Genomic DNA, 17677 nt, shown 5'->3' with positions numbered 1-17677 from the left:
TGTAAACAATTTAATTAAGGGGCCAACTAAGGACCACTCCGGTTTCGTGATTTTCTCGCTGCGTTTAAGACCCATTGTTAGCCTTCGTCTGTTGTTTGCTCTTTGGTCGGGTTGTTATCTCTTTGACATATTCCCCAGAATTTTTTTTTTTCATTTTCAAGACACTCTTGCATTCCAAAGTGTTTCATTGCAACTGTTTTAAGGGAAGTTCTTTAATCAACTGATATTCACTTATAGATTTGGTATCACCTTGGGCCTTTGGTATTGTAGTGGAAGTACTGTTATTTTGCTGTCTATTTCTCCATTCTGACCATTCATTCCATAAATTGATGGACTTTTTTTTGGTATTTTAGGAGATTCGTCACTTTATTTGTTTCCAATTTCTTGATAATTGATGAAATTTAACCCGTTCATTTGTAAACTCGATAAACAATGGAAAATTATATATGTCATATGTAAATAAATTGACATTAACCAGATGTTAGAAGACTTTTTATAGCTATAAAATTATTTAAAATGACATCTTAATTTCTTTGACTTTTCCGTAATTAAATAAATACCTTATCTCTACTTTTGAATGAACTCTTATTCTTTTACCGGTTCAGTAGGTAAAACCTGATCATTTTGATAAATAAGAATACGTAAATGTAATTTGCGTTATTTCTTTTGTTACTGAAAAATCTTGTATAGTTTTAGTTTAAACAATTTACATTTTTTATCCATTAAAACAATATATAGATCGACATGTTGAATTATCAGTTTGAATGTTCCTTTGAATTCTTTCACCTATTTTTTTTGTATAGTCACCTGTCTATTTTAGAAGACTGCATTTCTTTTACCTTTGAATTTTTTATCTCATTGTGTGTCTTTGTATTATTTAATCACTGATTTCAAAAAATATTTTCTTTTATTTATATATCTTGACTTATATCTAGAAATTGACAATGAGGGTCGGTTGAAAAAAAATTACGACAAAAAAGATGATTCAGCTCCAAATTAAGAATTTTCGGAAAAGACTATTTATCAAAATCTATGTAGAAAAAAATCCAGTGTATATGCTGGAAACCGAACGCAAGACCTTTATCATATCAAGCCACGACACATACCAGTACACCAGGACGACTGAGTACGAACTATCCAGTGTCGTAGCTAGGCTATTTTAAAGTGTACGCCCAAACCTCGGCGAGGGGCTTGAGGGCCTCAATAGGGTCAAGGTTAAAGCATCCAATGGCGAAGCCCTGTGAAGCTAACGAATGATGAAGCATGATATACCATTTCTGATATTAAAAACTCATCAATAGTAATATACTTTAGAGTCTAATTTATTTCTCTCTTATGTGCAATTTTAATCATTGTGTTGATTTGGAATCAGCTAATGGTCACTGGTTTAAGAGAAAATGTCGGTCAAACCAGTTACTTTAAGATAATTATAGTAGGAGCTGCACTCGGTCAAAACCTCTTGTTAGTACAAATTTCGTTAATGGGTATGAAATAATTACTTTTCATAGAAGTGCAGGTTTAAAAGAGAATCCATTTTTCAGCATTTCAGGTTTTTAAACTTCAAACATTTTCTTAATATATTTGTTCTTGATCTGGAAATAATAACTCCTACCCAAGTTTCATAACAATCTGAAGGTTTTCAAATATGTAAAAAATAATAATCCCAGACCGTCTATCGACTTTCGAGTTAGTTTTTAGTACTCGTACTCCACATTTAACCAATCATAATGCTTGATTTCATGTTTCAAGCACGATTTTTGTGCTCTGAGCACTGAGCAAAGTTTTGTGACTTCAAGTCCAGACTGTATATACGTGTTCAAACAGAAATTCCTTTTATCAGTAAAATAAGAGAAAATTAAAAATACTATTTCATCATTATGTTCTGGATACTAGTCTTAAGTCTTTTGATCACAAAAAGCTTCTGTCCAACCTTCGTAAAATTTATCTTTTTTTGGTTTGACAAAGTTTTGATATTTGAACAAATCTTTAACCACATACTTAACCTAAATGGTGAGGATGCCAACGAATAATATGATCGCTATTTCTCTCTTTTGCGACATAAATGTCACAGGCTCGATAAAAAATTCAAACCACTCATCGAATCGCAGCAGATAATGCTTTAAACAAAAGGAAAGTAAGTAGAATTCACAGTAGATTCAGACACTGACAGAAAATGAACAAATATTAAACACGGTACCATTTAATTGCCTTGAAAAGTAGATGTCGTCACTTTTATTTACGCAATTAAAAGCTTCTGATGAAAGATTAACAAGGCTGGTGTGCTTTTAACCAGTTATGTTTAATTTATTTAGATTAAAATATTTTTTTTTACCAAAATTCAAGTGTACGCTCGGGCGTTTTGACGTAAACGTAGCTCTTTTCGTTAATAAGTGAGTTGTCAGACTGATTGTTCAATTTCATTTTGCACTTTTTCAAAAGTGGGGCGAGTCGGTAAACAAGACTGAGCGATTTTGTTTTATAAAGTGGCGATATAGTATGGGCCGATTGGCCAGTGGGGCGAGTTGACATTGTTTGATATCTACTCATCGTGTTCGGGGGTCATAAAGGGTATACATCATATAGTAATATATAAAGAATATTATAATGGTTGTGTGGCGTTCTAAGCTAGATTTTATGAATTGTAAATGTTTTTTCGTCTAATCTAAAACAGATGGGATGTAAAATAGTTATCCCATTCGGACTTGGTGTTTCAGTGTTAGATCACCCTCTGGCCTCCGGCCATCGGGGGTATCTTACACTGACACACCGCGTCCTTGTGGGATAACTATTAATTATTGTCTCATATGAGATGAATATCACGTGAATGTCGTGTGAAATTCTTATGAAATTCACGTGAGCAAAATTTGCCTGTGTATAGCCAAATCCGGACTACAAATCAGAACTTTGCACGGAGAAATATATTATATGAGATAAGATAATTTTCAAAAGAATAGATTTTCATTGTTAGTCACATTTAATAAAAAACAAAATAGATAACCTTTCTTTGTTTCATTGTTGCACCAATAAGCTGCACAGTACATAGTGGCTAATATGCATTAATGCACGTGTACGAAAACATCTATTGAGTGTTTTTTCTAGTGATAATGATGAATGATTGCTGCTGTCAGTAAAATTTATCTTAAAGTGTGTGCAAGTGACATCAAACCTCAAAAGCATCGTTTTCGCAATAATTGTTTGCAATATATATTTCAGAAGTAAATAAAATGTAAATATAGTTGACTTATATATACTGAAGTGGTAAAATACAAACGTCTTTCAAGCCAAATTATAGAATACAAAGGTATTACTCGATTTCATGTCGGGTCTTTTTTTATTTAATAAAAAGTTTCGACATGAAAAACAATATACATGTAACATATTAAGCAGAAGTAAAAAAAAAAATTGACAATCATTTATTTGTTTGATGAATTTTGATGCATTTGTCACGAGTTGGTTGACCATTATGGAATTTCACCGATGACGACGTTTATATTCCAATAGTCGTGACCACATTCCTGTCCACCTTTCCTTTCCGTTGAATATGATAAACCGGAAAAGACTTATCACCGGGTTTAGGTAGCAATAAACAGTTAGGAAAAAATATTAAAATTTGCCCTTATAAATTTTACCATCCCCTATTCATTGCTTTCTTGCAATATCAAGCTTACTGTTTGTGTCATATATGGGCATATGTATGTAATCAGAATCTTCCATAGATTTTATATCCAGTATATAAAATGGTAAAATATAATTTCTTTTGGGTGTATCCATGGCAACAATCTGCATTTATTTGTTATAAAATATTGCAAAAAGGGGGGAAAAGATGTCACACATTTCCCCAAAATTTGGCTAAAAGTAGAATTTCAATCGCTTGAAGTAATACCTTTTCTGAAACTGTGTACATATATCATTCAGCAAATCCAATGAAAATCATAATTCTTTCATCTCATTTTTTCGTAAAATTGCGTCAAAAACTTCGTGTAGGAAAAAAGTGCTTGTAAACATTACATTAATTTCTGGACCGATGGCAGGTCTAGCTATGAAAATACGGATTGTCAAACAGAAAACAGACCATAAAACATGTAAAAAATAAACTTGATGCTCTTATAAACCATCTTTGAAGACTAAATTAGCACTCAGCTGTCTAAAAATGAATTTTATTGCACAATAACTTTCCTATTTGAAAAATCCACAGGGGCCAACATGCGAAACTAAACTCCTAACTGTGTTTTGCTACCTTACACTTACATCAGCAATGAAAAACATGATGGTGCCATATGTGGAGAAGTATCTGCTTATCCTTCATCAGGGATAATCCCGGTTTTAGGGGGTTGGTGTCTTCCTTGTCTATAGACATACGATCAGAACATAGTGTTTCAGACCTGGTAAGTGGATCTTGAACACAGAGTTACTTCAAGCAGATTAAAAAAAAAAAAATAGCGCTCAATATATATATGACATGATGTAGCAAACTATAGAATTTTCAATTAATTTTAACAAGAATAAAAGAACATATTAATCAAAATCATAAACTAGAGGCTCTAAAGAGCCTGTGTCGCTCACCTTGGTCTTGTGCATATTAAACAATGGACACGGATAAATTCATGACATAATTGTGTTTTGGTGATAGTGATGTGTTTGTAGATCTTACTTTACTGAACATTCTTGTTGCTACAATTATCTCTATCTATAATGAACTTGGCCCAGTAATTACAGTGGAAATATTTTTTTAAAAATTTACAAAAATGTATGAAAAATGTTAAAAATTAACTATAAAGGGCAATAACTCCTTAAGGGGTCAATTGACTATTTTGGTCATGTAAACTTATTTGTAGATTTTATTTTGCTGAAAGTTATTGCTGTATACAGTTTATCTCTATCTATAATAATATTCAAGATAATAACAAAAAACGGCAAAATTTCCTTAAAATTACCAATTCAGGACAGTAACCTTAACAACGGGTTGTCCGATCCATGTGAAAACATCAGGGCAGATAGATCTTGACCTGATAAACAATTAAACCCTGTCAGATTTTCTCTTAATGCTTCGGTTTTTGAGTTATAAGCCAAAAACTGCATTTTACCCCTATGTTCTATTATTAGCCGTGGCAGCCATTTTGGTTGATTGGCCAGGTCACGCCACACATTTTTTAATCAATGATGATTGTGGCCAAGTTCAGTTTAATTTGGCCCAGTAGTTTCAGAGAAGAAGATTTTTGTAAAAGATTACTAAGATTTACGAAAAAAATGGTTAAAAATTGACTATAAAGGTCAATAACTCCTTCAGGGGTCAACTGACCATTTTGGTCATGCTGACTTATTTGTAAATCTTACTTTGCTGAACATTATTGCTGTTTACAGTTTATCTCTATCTATAATAATATTCAAGATAATAACCAAAAACAGCAAAATTTCCTTAAAGTTACCAATTCAGGGGCAGCAACCCAACAACAGGTTGTCCGATTCATCTGAAAATTTCAGCACAGATAGATCTTGACCTGATAAACACTTTTACCAATGTCAGATTTGCTCTAAATGCTTTGGTTTTTGAGTTATAAGCCAAAAACTGCATTTTACCCCTATGTTCTATTTTTAGCCATGGCGGCAATCTTGGTTGGTTGGCCGGGTCACTCCACACATTTTTTAAACTAGATACCCCAATATTGATTGTGGCCAAGTTTGGTTTAATTTGGCCCAGTAGTTTCAGAGGAGAAGATTTTTGTAAAAGTTAACGACGACGGACGACGACGGACGACGGACGACGACGGACGACGACGGACGACGGACGCCAAGTGATGGGAAAAGCTCACTTGGCCCTTCGGGCCAGGTGAGCTAAAAAGCATATGGATGATAATATAGGATGTATCAAAACAGTTATCATTCGTTGATTGCAAGTTGACCGAATAAATAATCACATAACGACATGGCCTAAGTTATGTTGTTGTGCTGGATGATAACAATTAACCGGATTTCTATACTCCGATTCACACAATGGTACTTTCTCAAACGAAGTGCTCGGACTTGGTGAGACCTACAAAAATGAAAGACGTTCATTGACGATTTTCCCACAGCACTCTTAAAATAATAATGTAAACAAGTTAGACCTAAAATTTGAGAAGAAAACACACTGTCATCATAGGAAACAAGCACTTTTATAGAACACATTGGTACATAAAACGCATCTGTCTAACTGTTGTGTAAATAATCATAGCTTGTGCATTAGAAAATACACTTATATTTAGTCAAACAATGATTCAACAAATACTCCCACGCGCAGAAACGAAAGCAGTGGTATATCAACATTGAGCTCAACCCTTTCCCACAAAGTACACTCTTTCTAATAGTCTTTACAGATACGTTTCTGATAGCCTGTATAACAAGTATTACTCGGCTGAACGTTTTATCTACTGATTTATCATTGTAAATTCTACTAAATACCCCTTGTAATTCCACTGAGATATGTGTAGAATGGTTACAAAAAAACTCTTATACCTTTCAACGTATACACTTGTTTTTTTCTCTTCAGGTTATGAACCTCATTTGTAGATTACTTCAGTAATAGTTGATTTCTTATGCAATTACAGATGTTATGTGTTTCCACCATTTTATTTGATAGCCAGTTATCTACATACACAACTAAGTTCTCACGGAGAATTGTCTGTAATTGTTAAAGACATGGTTTTGTTCTCTTGAAAACTCGTATGTGTTTTAGGTTGTTCTAGGCCTAGTGTAAATTTCACCTTTCGAAATGTAACAACAACGTTTTGAGATCTTCGATTTTTAAAGCTAGTCCAGCTTGTACTTGATACGACTTACCAAATGTTTTGATTCCAGTACCACTTGTTCAGTTTTTACGTAAATGTACTATTCATACGTAGTACTCAAACATAGTTGAGACAAATAATAATAAGCTCGATTTGAAATTAATATGGTATGCGGATTAAGACATTGCATGTAACCTCCTATAAATCAAATTACCTTTGCTTTTATAATTTGTAATTTCTTCGCTTCAAACAATAGAACCAAGACCTCCAAAAGAAATAGTCCTGACAATGTACATACAATTACCACAAACGTCTTACTGTTGTAACAAGGACTGCTTTGTGAATCTAAATTAAAAAAAAAAAAAAAAAACGGTATCAGATCTCTTCATAATATCAAATATTTAATTCTTATTAAAAGATATAAAAGTTTCCGGTTATTGCCAGGCATATACTTACTGATTTACATTACATGCATATAGCAGATGATAAAATACCTTTAGTATAGTTCCAGTGCCGTAATGGATTATCATTGCAAGGAATTATTAGTAATATGTCCCTAAAAGAATTAGCTCAAGGGCTTTTACCAGCCTATTCTTGTAATCTGCTACAGTTTGTTTCAAACAATATTTCTTTAAAGTGATTCTTACTATCAAATTTAAGGAAGGTTAACCACACACAAACTCTATGCAATTTGTGACAGATTTTAACAAACAAATTATAATGTATTCTCGGTATAAGCTGAGCAAGCTGTATACGTGTCAATGTTATGTCGTGTTTTAAGATACAAATATTAGGATACCTAAGGTACTGGACTCACCTTTCAAACTCTCACGTTGAAGTGAATCGTCACGTTAAAAGCTTGGCAAGTTACATCTTTAAAGCTGTTTGATATGCATTTTAGAAGGAGCTTTTAATTTTCTCTGTCAGTTGTATTTAACAGGCAGGGTAAAATCTATTTGAAGTCATCTGCTATTATGTTTCTTTTTAATACCATTGTTTTAGTTCTATAAATGCTGTCCGCAACGACAAATACTAACTGAGGATGCCTTATTCTCATAAAGCCTACATATATGTATTGACATTAACTATCATTTATATAGCCCCATCAAGATAGAACATAAATATGGAGGGTGATTGTGTTTCAAAAATGAGAAAAGTACTAACAAAACTTACTCAGTGATTTGTCTGAATATGGATTATTGACTGTAAGTTGTAACTGAGTAAATATTTGCTCCGCATTACTGTCATCTACAGCTCGTTTCTTTCTGTTACTACATATGTTCTAAAACAATAGATTGTTTACAACTCTTGCTTCAAATGAAACAAGAAACAAGAAATGAATTTGGAAAACTACAAAATGAATTTAGAAATTCGAAATGGGCATAGCAATACAAAAATGTGTACGTGTTAATCTGTTGTGAAATGTTCATAGGTAAATCGGTTTAGCGTAAACAAATTTAAAATTTTACCCTTAGGAGCACCTCAAAACCGCAGTTTTATTTTCTGTTGCTTATTTGTTTTTTTTTTGTTTTTTGTAAAGAGTTTTAGTAAACTTGTTTTTTTTTATTGTCGCCTTCTGTTTTTTTAAAGTCACTCTCAGCTTTTCGTCAACTTTTGCATTGTGAATGTCCACATGGTATCAGCATGTACATCATCGTTGATGGTGTCCTAAATTATGATCAATGTTGTGATATGATGATTATATACATATATAATAGAAATACAATGCACCAATCATTTCGAGAAGGTTAAAGATGTATTTGTTCGATTCTTAGACAGCAATTGGGGACTGCACATTTAGGAAAAGTGACTACTAAATATCTTTCATTTGAATGTAAAGAATTTTAAATAACGGTACTTCTTTACAAAGACCTACGTGAGGATATCAAGCCGGGTTTAATACACTATTTTCTACATCAGTAAATGCCTGTACCAAATCAGGAATATTTTGACATCCTTTGATATGTTTAATCTTTTGTTTTTTCCGTTTAATTAGGAACTCACCTATTGGAATTTCCCTAAGAGTTCCCTCTTGATTTTGCAAATTGATTAAAGAGTTTTCGTTTTGATATTTTCCGCGGAGTTCGGTATATTTGTAATTTTTCTTTTTGTCCTGTGGATGCATCGTCATTTTGGGGTTCATGTAGTTCACACAGGTTATGTTTTTATTTTCTATGATTTGTATGTTCTAAATTGATATATAAGATTTGAAAATCGGTTAACTACTGTTGCTTTTTGTTTAACAAAGTAAACACTTACTTGAAAACAATCTAAAGTAAAACAGTATTCTATGTCCACACGGAAATGTAAAAACAAATTAGAACCAACAAAACTGGCGATTTCAAACCATGGAGAATACGCTATAAATGGTGATGTTCCATCTGATTCGGTTGTAAATGGCCCAGACACTTCTAATACGTTTTGTGAATGATTTACAGGGCAGCTGTAGAAGGAGAAATAAATTACGACATATCATACAATAGTGTATGAAAATTACGTACACTAAGCTATAAAGGGAATGTCGAAATGTTAAACGATCCACTACATGATACAAGGTAAACAGATAAATGAGAAACACAAATGGCAGACAACCACTAAATATCATGATATAGGCTAAGTATAGCTATAGGAAAAATGTAATATCATGAAAACATGATTGTGAGCACTAAGCCATATGCCTAATGCTATAAAAATAATTTGATGATTTAACTTTTATATGTAGTCTTTCCTTTGAAATTTACAGCACATACTCTACATAACTCTTGCTGTCGGTCATGCGTTATTAAATAAGTTTTCATTCTCCTCATTGTCAAGATAATGAAATGTTATGCGACTGTCAAGTCAGAGAATCATTAAGCTATAAAACCAATTTTAAACAACCATTTTCGACATAGGAAAATGCATGCACCAAGTTAGGAACATGACAGTTGTTTTCCATTCGTTTGATATTTTTGAGCTCTTGATTTTGCAAATTGATTAAGGAGTTTTCGTTTTGACATTTTCCTCGGAGTTCGGTATATTTGTAATTTTACTTTTTGCGCGTAAAAACCCTTCCTCGTTCAAATAGCCGATGTACATTATTATATATAGAAAAAAGAAATAAACACAATAACATCTTACAGTTAACTCCGTTTGATGATTATTGGAAATTTAATCTTTATTTACACGGCATTTTATTCGTCCAAACATAGAGTTACAGTTTATGGCAATGAAGAAGCTTGTATTCTACACATTATTAGCACTGCCCGTACGTTTGTACATGACCAGAAAATATTCTGAAGTCATCGAGATAGAAAATTTCTCGACACTTAGAATTCTTAATTTAATATCAAAACTATATCTTACCCATCTGAATCCATCATTGTTCTATTTGTTTGGAAACTGTTCGACGGAGAAACTATCAACCTTACTAAACGAGCACCTATGATATCCACGTTTTCTGCCAACAATAAACAAACTAGATTGTAATATTACATTCAAGTACAATGTATAAGGTCGTGTCATCGAAACTGTTCTAAGGTTTGTCTTAAGATATATCGTAGGACTGTATTAGGACTGTATTGGACAGTCTTCGGACTGTCTTATGATATATCTCAGATGTCCTATCGTATTCCTAAATGCAACTTGTCGTTGCCATAGAATACAAGAATGTGTCTATAGTACACGGATGCCCACTCACACTATCATTTTCTATGTTTAGCCGACCGTGAAATTGGAATGTAAACTAACACCAAAAACTTTAACCTGAAGCGAGACAGACGGACGAACGGACGAACGAACGGACGCACAGACCAGAAAACATAATGCCCCTCTACTATCGTAGGTGGGGCATACAAAAAATAGATACAAAAATAATAGGATGTTAGTATGTTACATTAGGTTTGCACACATATTAGACTTACACTTAAATCTTATACATTGTATTTAAAATTTCCTATGAAGTAAAAGAAAGAAAATATAGAAAAAAATAGTCATTTAAAATAAATACTATGTATACCGTTAAATTGTGTACATACATGCAGTACAGTAGTTATAAATAATTAGTTGACACGGAATCAAATTGCCAATTTGTTTAGATTTTGTAAGTACAAAGGGGACGCTCATGCAATCATAGTATAAATAACTAACTGAATTATTTATTTTGTACTGCTTTACCGTAACCCTACACATTAAGTAAGAAAAGAAGTCCGAATTTTTCAGACACAGACATATTACAAAGCATGATGACGGCAGCCAAGTTTGTTTGTTTTGAAAATGAACGATCCAAATAAATTTTAGTCAATGTGTTAGGTACTTCCTTAAAACGTCGTATTGAATATATTCTATTTTTAAAGCATCTTAATACCCTTTGCACCGGTAAAAGTTAAGGTAAACTTGAGTTTGACCTTATCACCAATATCAACAGCACCACGTATTTCTGTCAAATCAGGAGACACCAATTCCAGTTTTGATTTGGGAGAGCTTCCAGTTAAAGAGATATTTTCTATATTTCTGAAATATTTGGTATAATAAATTATATAGTATTATATTATAAATCTAATATTTCATATGCAAATTTTCGAATACATATATTTTGCTTTTTAAATATATAATATGACACATCGGTTAAAGAGAAAGGATAACGTTTTCCTTATTTAATAAAAAAAAACCAAACAAAATAGCATCGATCTTAAATTAGATTTTACATAAATAAACGTAGGTTAAAAAACTGTCAAAATACATGTAGGTGCAACTTGCGTACCCTCCCGTTACAGTTGCGAATGTGCGCGTTTGCAAGGGTGACGTTATGATTTTCCTTTCAAACCTGAATAAAATCTGTTTTAGAATTTGATAACCTTATTAGTAGAACACAACATTGTATATGCTTCATTATGGAATAAATCGTTTCTTCTGATTAAATCTAATTTTACAGATATTTTAAAGATGTGATCGACCGAACAGTTGCTGAACATAAACACAATCGCCCAAACGAACTATATACATGTATTATATACAAATTGACTACCAAAAATATTCTACAGTTTTTATTGTAAAATGTACGCCTGAAGAAAAAATAATACCCGACTTTGACAGTTCCAACGGTACTGCTTTCTATACTGGATTCACATCTGATAGTAAACAATCTGTCACTGTCGGATGTCAAATCTTCACTTGCAAAAGCTTTTATTTTCACAGCATACATATTGTCAGTCTACAAAATAAAAAAACAATAATAACAGAAAACGAAATGAATATTGAGTCCAAATTTTAGGTTAATGATACGCATGGTCAAGAAGTAAACGAAGCTACCACACATATATGGATATCACTTTTCTCAGAGAAAAACTTCTCTACTTATAGGTCAATTACATTACAATTAATTTTGTTTTCTACTGGTTCTCCAGAAACAAGCCATTTTGGTATGGATTAATAATTGTACATTTACAAAGGTAATCCATGTCATTTTTGCACCTAATTCAATTAATATGACTTACAAACAAGATTCCGCATGGCGATGAGGGACTGATTTGCTCATGTGATGTCGTATTAACCGTTATGCGCATGTGGTAAACATTACTGGAAGCATCATATTCAGGACTGCAATCCGGAAGTAATGTGTTGTCTGTTGCATTCTGGGCATACACGTAATTTATAGGGTCTCCTGCTCGATCAAGTTGGAAATCAATATGAAGGAGGTCGTCATATTGGATATCAGCTAAACAGTAATATCCGGCTAAAAGACAATGTTCAAGGAACTCAAAATTATGTTTATTTTACTCACTGCGCAATGTGCTAAAAAGGAGTAATGTAACTTCCGTAAATTTGAAAATATTTATGATCAATTAATTAAAAGTAAAAACGATACAGAACATATTTTTGACAAGGCATACATGTAAACAATCATTTAATTGATTTGTGACGTGACGTAACGTGATATGATAAATAAATAGATATCCTACGTAAGAGCAATCTGTTCTGGTAACGTAAATAAAAAACATAATCTGTTATTGTCATATCAAAATATGTCTGTAATCTGAATTAAAATATTAAATGTGTTCATTTGTGTTAATATTTTTGGAAAACCGAACAAAATCTATATAACACTATATAAAATACCTGCTCTTTCTTAACACTGATATATGATCGATTCTTTTCGTATGTGGTTTGAAGATAATACAAGTACAATATCCTAAAAGACTTTTAAAAATAAAATTTAAAGGTAAAATAAAATAGAATTTATTTTGTTATAAAAGCAACAATATGTCTAGATCTATACATTTTCATTGACGTATGATGGTGTTTTTAAAAACTCATATACATCAACGAGTAAAGAAAGTGCATACATAAACCTTTCTCATTACCATTTTGTTCACTTCTGGCAATCTTTATCTAGAAATAAAGGAAGTTTCCAAGTTATATTGATGAATAAAAAATACAGAATACTTAAATAACCTGAAATTAATATCGACGTATAAAAGGTCATAAAAGACCATAGAGGTAAACAGACTTTTATTTAAATCAATGTAATTGGTAGTACAGACTGATTCTTATGTTTTGCCCTAGCATCTCCTTTCAGTAGAAAACTATTATGTGAAATAAAACAAAATCATAATTCTAATTAGAAAAGAAATAATGATTGACTGAAATCTTTATACTTACCTGTACTTGAATGCTGATTATTATATACAACCACCGTATAAACTGAAAGTAAAAAACACAACCACCGTATAAACTGAAAGAAAAAAACACAACCACCATATAAAGTGAAAGTTAAATTATATCATTATTATATACAACCACCGTATAAACTGAAAGAAAAAAACACAACCACCGTATAAACTGAAAGAAAAAAACACATATATACAACCACCGTATAAACTGAAAGAAAAAAAAAATACAGCCACCGTATAAACTGAAAGTTAAATAATATCATTCCGTTACTAGCTAGTTATCAAAGGTACCAAGTTTATAATTAAATGCGTCAGACGCACATTTCGTCTACATAAAACGCATTAGTGACGCTCAGATGAAAAAAAGCTTTGAAGACAAAACAAGTACAAAGTTAAAAAGCATTGAGAACCCGAAATTCTAAAACGTTGTTCCAACTACGGGTAAGGTCATCTATTCCTGGGATAAGAAAATCCTTAGTATTACGAAAAAGTCATACTTTTTTAAACAGGAAATTTCTTAAAATGACAATATAATTGGTATTCATTTCAACACCGAAGTGCTTACTACTGGACTCTTAAACGAGTTATGTTTGAATGCATGGTAACCACAGAATTAGTAATAAATCAATTAATTCAACTATGATCTACAATAAAAGAGATGTGTTATGAATAACAATGAGAGAGCTATATAACAGAATTAAAATTACGTGGATATACGCAGTTATAAAGTTACAGCCTTCAAACATTAAAACAATCACACCGTTTATTCCGCTTTAAAAGGCGGTTAAGGACATACGATACAGTTACAGGGGAGGTAATGTTGCGAACGTAAAATGTTATTTTCGCGACGTCAAACTGTGACATATCGACAAAAGATGCATTTTTTGACTGATTTTTATCATTCAAACTGATTTAATTTGAAAATGAGTGTATGGACCCCTATTTTTGAAAACGACATTTTGTCTCCTTTTCCAGGGAGATTATGTGAACCAAATTTTATAAAACTGTATATAGTGCATTTTTTTTTAAATTTTGATAAATATACAGCAATAAATGACATTTTTTTTTCTCAATTAATGATCATTTGATAAATATGAATTCTGAATAAAAAATGAATAAATTTTAAGGATACTTATAAAATACACAAATTACAAATTATTTAACAAAAAACAATGTGTGTTTATCTTTTAAAACAGAAAAGTTATGTCTTACTATCGAAAGGGAAAATACGGCCACAAATCCGAATTGTGAGCAAACATACAAAATTTCGACATCATTAACCTCAAAAAGTAGCACATGAAGGTATAGTTTTTTATTACATATTTGATTTAATCAGGCAAAAAAAATAGCCTTTATGGAAATTTTCATCAAACATTAAATGCGGGATCAAAACTGTATCGCATGCCCTTAACAGGTAATACAGGTAACATATAACGGAAAAGTAAAATATTCATTGCTGTATCGTGGATAATATTTGCCTCTACAGTATTTCTCATGGATATGTGTTCATACTCATTTCGAATAGAAATTAGAATTATAAAGTGTTCACATCTTTGATGTGTAAAGATTGTCAGTTAAGAGAAAAACAGGGAATAAGTTTGTATTTTTTATTATCACACATAAGGTATATAGCTTATCATATAGTTCATACTAAAAATCGTTTAAGTGTACCATAAAACGCAAAGCCAGAATAACATCTGATATGGACAGAAATATAACTTTACTATAGAGTATAATGCTTAGGAATGTGTCGCAATTTCTCTCCTGTTAAGATATGTTCAAAGTAAAAGAACTATGCTTTAACGAAGTTTTAACATACCTCTTATGGTTATATGATGACTGATTTCTGAGGAATATGTTTTATTATGCCAACAATTTTCATTAAAAGTCTTTTTTGAAAATCAATTGTTTATACTATTTACCTATATTTACCTGTATCATTGGCGCAAATGAAAGGTTTTATTCATGACTAAAATGAAATATAGTTAGTTGCGCAAATGAATGATTTTTTTTTGGCGCAAATCAAATGCCAATTGTCGCAAAAGCAAAGCACCATAAAAGGTCACAACATACAAAATGTGAAACCATTCAATCGCAAAAGTTGACTGTATAAATATAATTTATGCATGTAAGTGTGAATTCAATTTTGCCTTGTGTCGACCCATTAATCTAGTAATACAAATGTGCTCTTAGTTTCTGTAAGCGATACAGCTTTAACTGCTCTGGTAAAAAGTAAAATCACAAAATTACTGAACTCCGAGGAAACAATCTTTTTGATTTTATTGTATTTGCATGTGTAGAATGTAAGAAAATTGAACACTCAGTACAATAAAGGGCTTGACATATTATACAAATACTTGCCGATTGTTGGACCCGTAAAATGTAATTACCATTTGGTGACTGTTTTATTGTTATGTCGTTGAATTATTATCTATTTGTGTAAACCCCCTCATATTTTTAATCGTGTAATTCATGCAATATGTTCTATGCGACTTTATAAGAAATTTCGTTTATTTTATGGAGACGATGTGCGGTTTACCCGTTTACCTCACAATGTGTCTTTTTTGTCATTAGTGTTCATTAAAATTGGATATACTATTTCAGATAACCCGATAACTTTAACCATTAATGTTTCTTTTGATCAATCAACGAATTTCCACATCAAAATTAGTTCTAAAAATATAATGAAATATTATCATTATAAAAGGTGTTTTATGTTTCATGTCTTTTCATAGTTCTTTCTCATTTCACTTGATCAAAAACTTCACTGTAGTTAAAGATTTTAATCTATTAGAACATATGTGCAACAAAATTCTGATGCCGGTAATCCTAAACTATTAAATTGCAATAATTTGTCAAAAATGAAATCATGAAAGAAATATGAACAAATTTGAACAATACAAATAACTAGCAGTGCTGTGTTACATATTTTTCTGTGCCTTCCTACATTTATTAGTCAAAGTCTTTCAGCTCGAAAAGACGATTATACCGATGGAAAATGTATACAAAGTAAAAAGTTACAATTGCACATGTACTCGAAATTTAATCACATTTTACGTACAACAATTCAAAATAAGTATTTTACTTACAAACATGGTTTATTATCAAGATGAAGTCCAGTTTTGATGTTATGAGCTAATGTCGCTTTTCATTTGTAGTTTTGTTAACCAGTGAAAATAGCTGTTATAAAGGAGGGCGGGTATTTGAAATAGCATGAGTGAACAGTACATTATGAAAGTGATACGACTTTCAATCGCCATTTATTTTAATTTTTCTAATTTTATTTTATAATGTTCTCATATATATATAAAAAAAAAAAAACACTTTCATTAGAATTCACGAAATACAATCAACTGACAAAATAATCTTCAATAAGATGATTACCTTTTAAAAACATGTTTGCTACTCCGTTCCAAAGTAACATGTTTTGTAAAAGATTGTTTCAATTGATAGTATTTATATAAATAAAAATCCTTACAATAAAGTGTCCAAGCTTTTGAGAAATAAGTCATTTAAATATTTGGGAAATGATTTTCTGTTGATTTTTTATAATTATTACATTTACACCTTGTTTCTTACATATACTGTATATTAAAATAATGTAAGAATAATAAGGTTTTAAGAAATGACTTATAAAACTATATGTATTAAAAAACAAAACTTTTTATTCAATCTGCAGAGTTTATAAATTATATCACTATATATATAATTCTACTGTTCTAATGGTATCTGTATAGGATTATTTCCAAATTGTAATGTTGGAAAAATTACATTCAGTGTTTTATGAACCGATGTACATGAATAGAAAATACAAGCACAAAGGCTTTTGTTTTGCATATTTTAATCATATGTCCATGACTACATAATACAGAATGTTTGGTTGAAGTATATAAAGAATTTAAGACATTAAGGTGATAATTTTAGAAGACACACTTTTATCATGTAAATCTTTGATATTCATTTGATAAAATGTACTGTTTGCAATAGCATAAATTGTTCTAAATAATAAGGATGTTCTTATCACAAGCAGAAAACCCTAGTTGTTTTAGGCACAACCTTTTAAAACTTTTGATCCTCAGAGCTGTACAACTTTGTACCTTTTTTTGACTTTCGAACTTTTATATCTGGGCGTCACTGGTAAGTCTTGTGTGGACGAGGCGCGGTTTTGACGTATTGATTTTTAAACCTGATGCCTTTTGTTATCTATTATTCATGTGTTTCTTTGTCTAATACGTTCTCATATTTATTTGTAGTGAAGTCCTG

At 31.4% G+C, this 17677-nt stretch overlaps 1 protein-coding gene across 1 annotated transcript; it reads right to left on the bottom strand.

Moving 5' to 3' along the window:
- Positions 1 to 1232: 1232 nt before the first annotated feature.
- Positions 1233 to 16541, bottom strand: LOC143052345 (uncharacterized). The gene is made up of 11 exons (XM_076225353.1): positions 16504 to 16541; positions 13404 to 13445; positions 13106 to 13133; positions 12239 to 12477; positions 11825 to 11955; positions 11110 to 11255; positions 10110 to 10203; positions 9024 to 9207; positions 7938 to 8046; positions 6979 to 7109; positions 1233 to 6031 (listed from the first exon to the last, which is right to left on the bottom strand). Exons 1-11 carry the CDS (start codon positions 16507 to 16509, stop codon positions 5912 to 5914), a joined length of 1230 nt encoding a protein of 409 aa, XP_076081468.1. The 5' UTR covers positions 16510 to 16541; the 3' UTR covers positions 1233 to 5911.
- Between the last annotated feature and the right edge of the window lie 1136 nt (positions 16542 to 17677).

The sequence above is a fragment of the Mytilus galloprovincialis genome, chromosome 1 (genome assembly GCF_965363235.1).
Source record: "Mytilus galloprovincialis chromosome 1, xbMytGall1.hap1.1, whole genome shotgun sequence".
NCBI lineage: Eukaryota > Metazoa > Mollusca > Bivalvia > Mytilida > Mytilidae > Mytilus > Mytilus galloprovincialis.
This window is presented reverse-complemented; position numbering and strand designations above follow the sequence as displayed.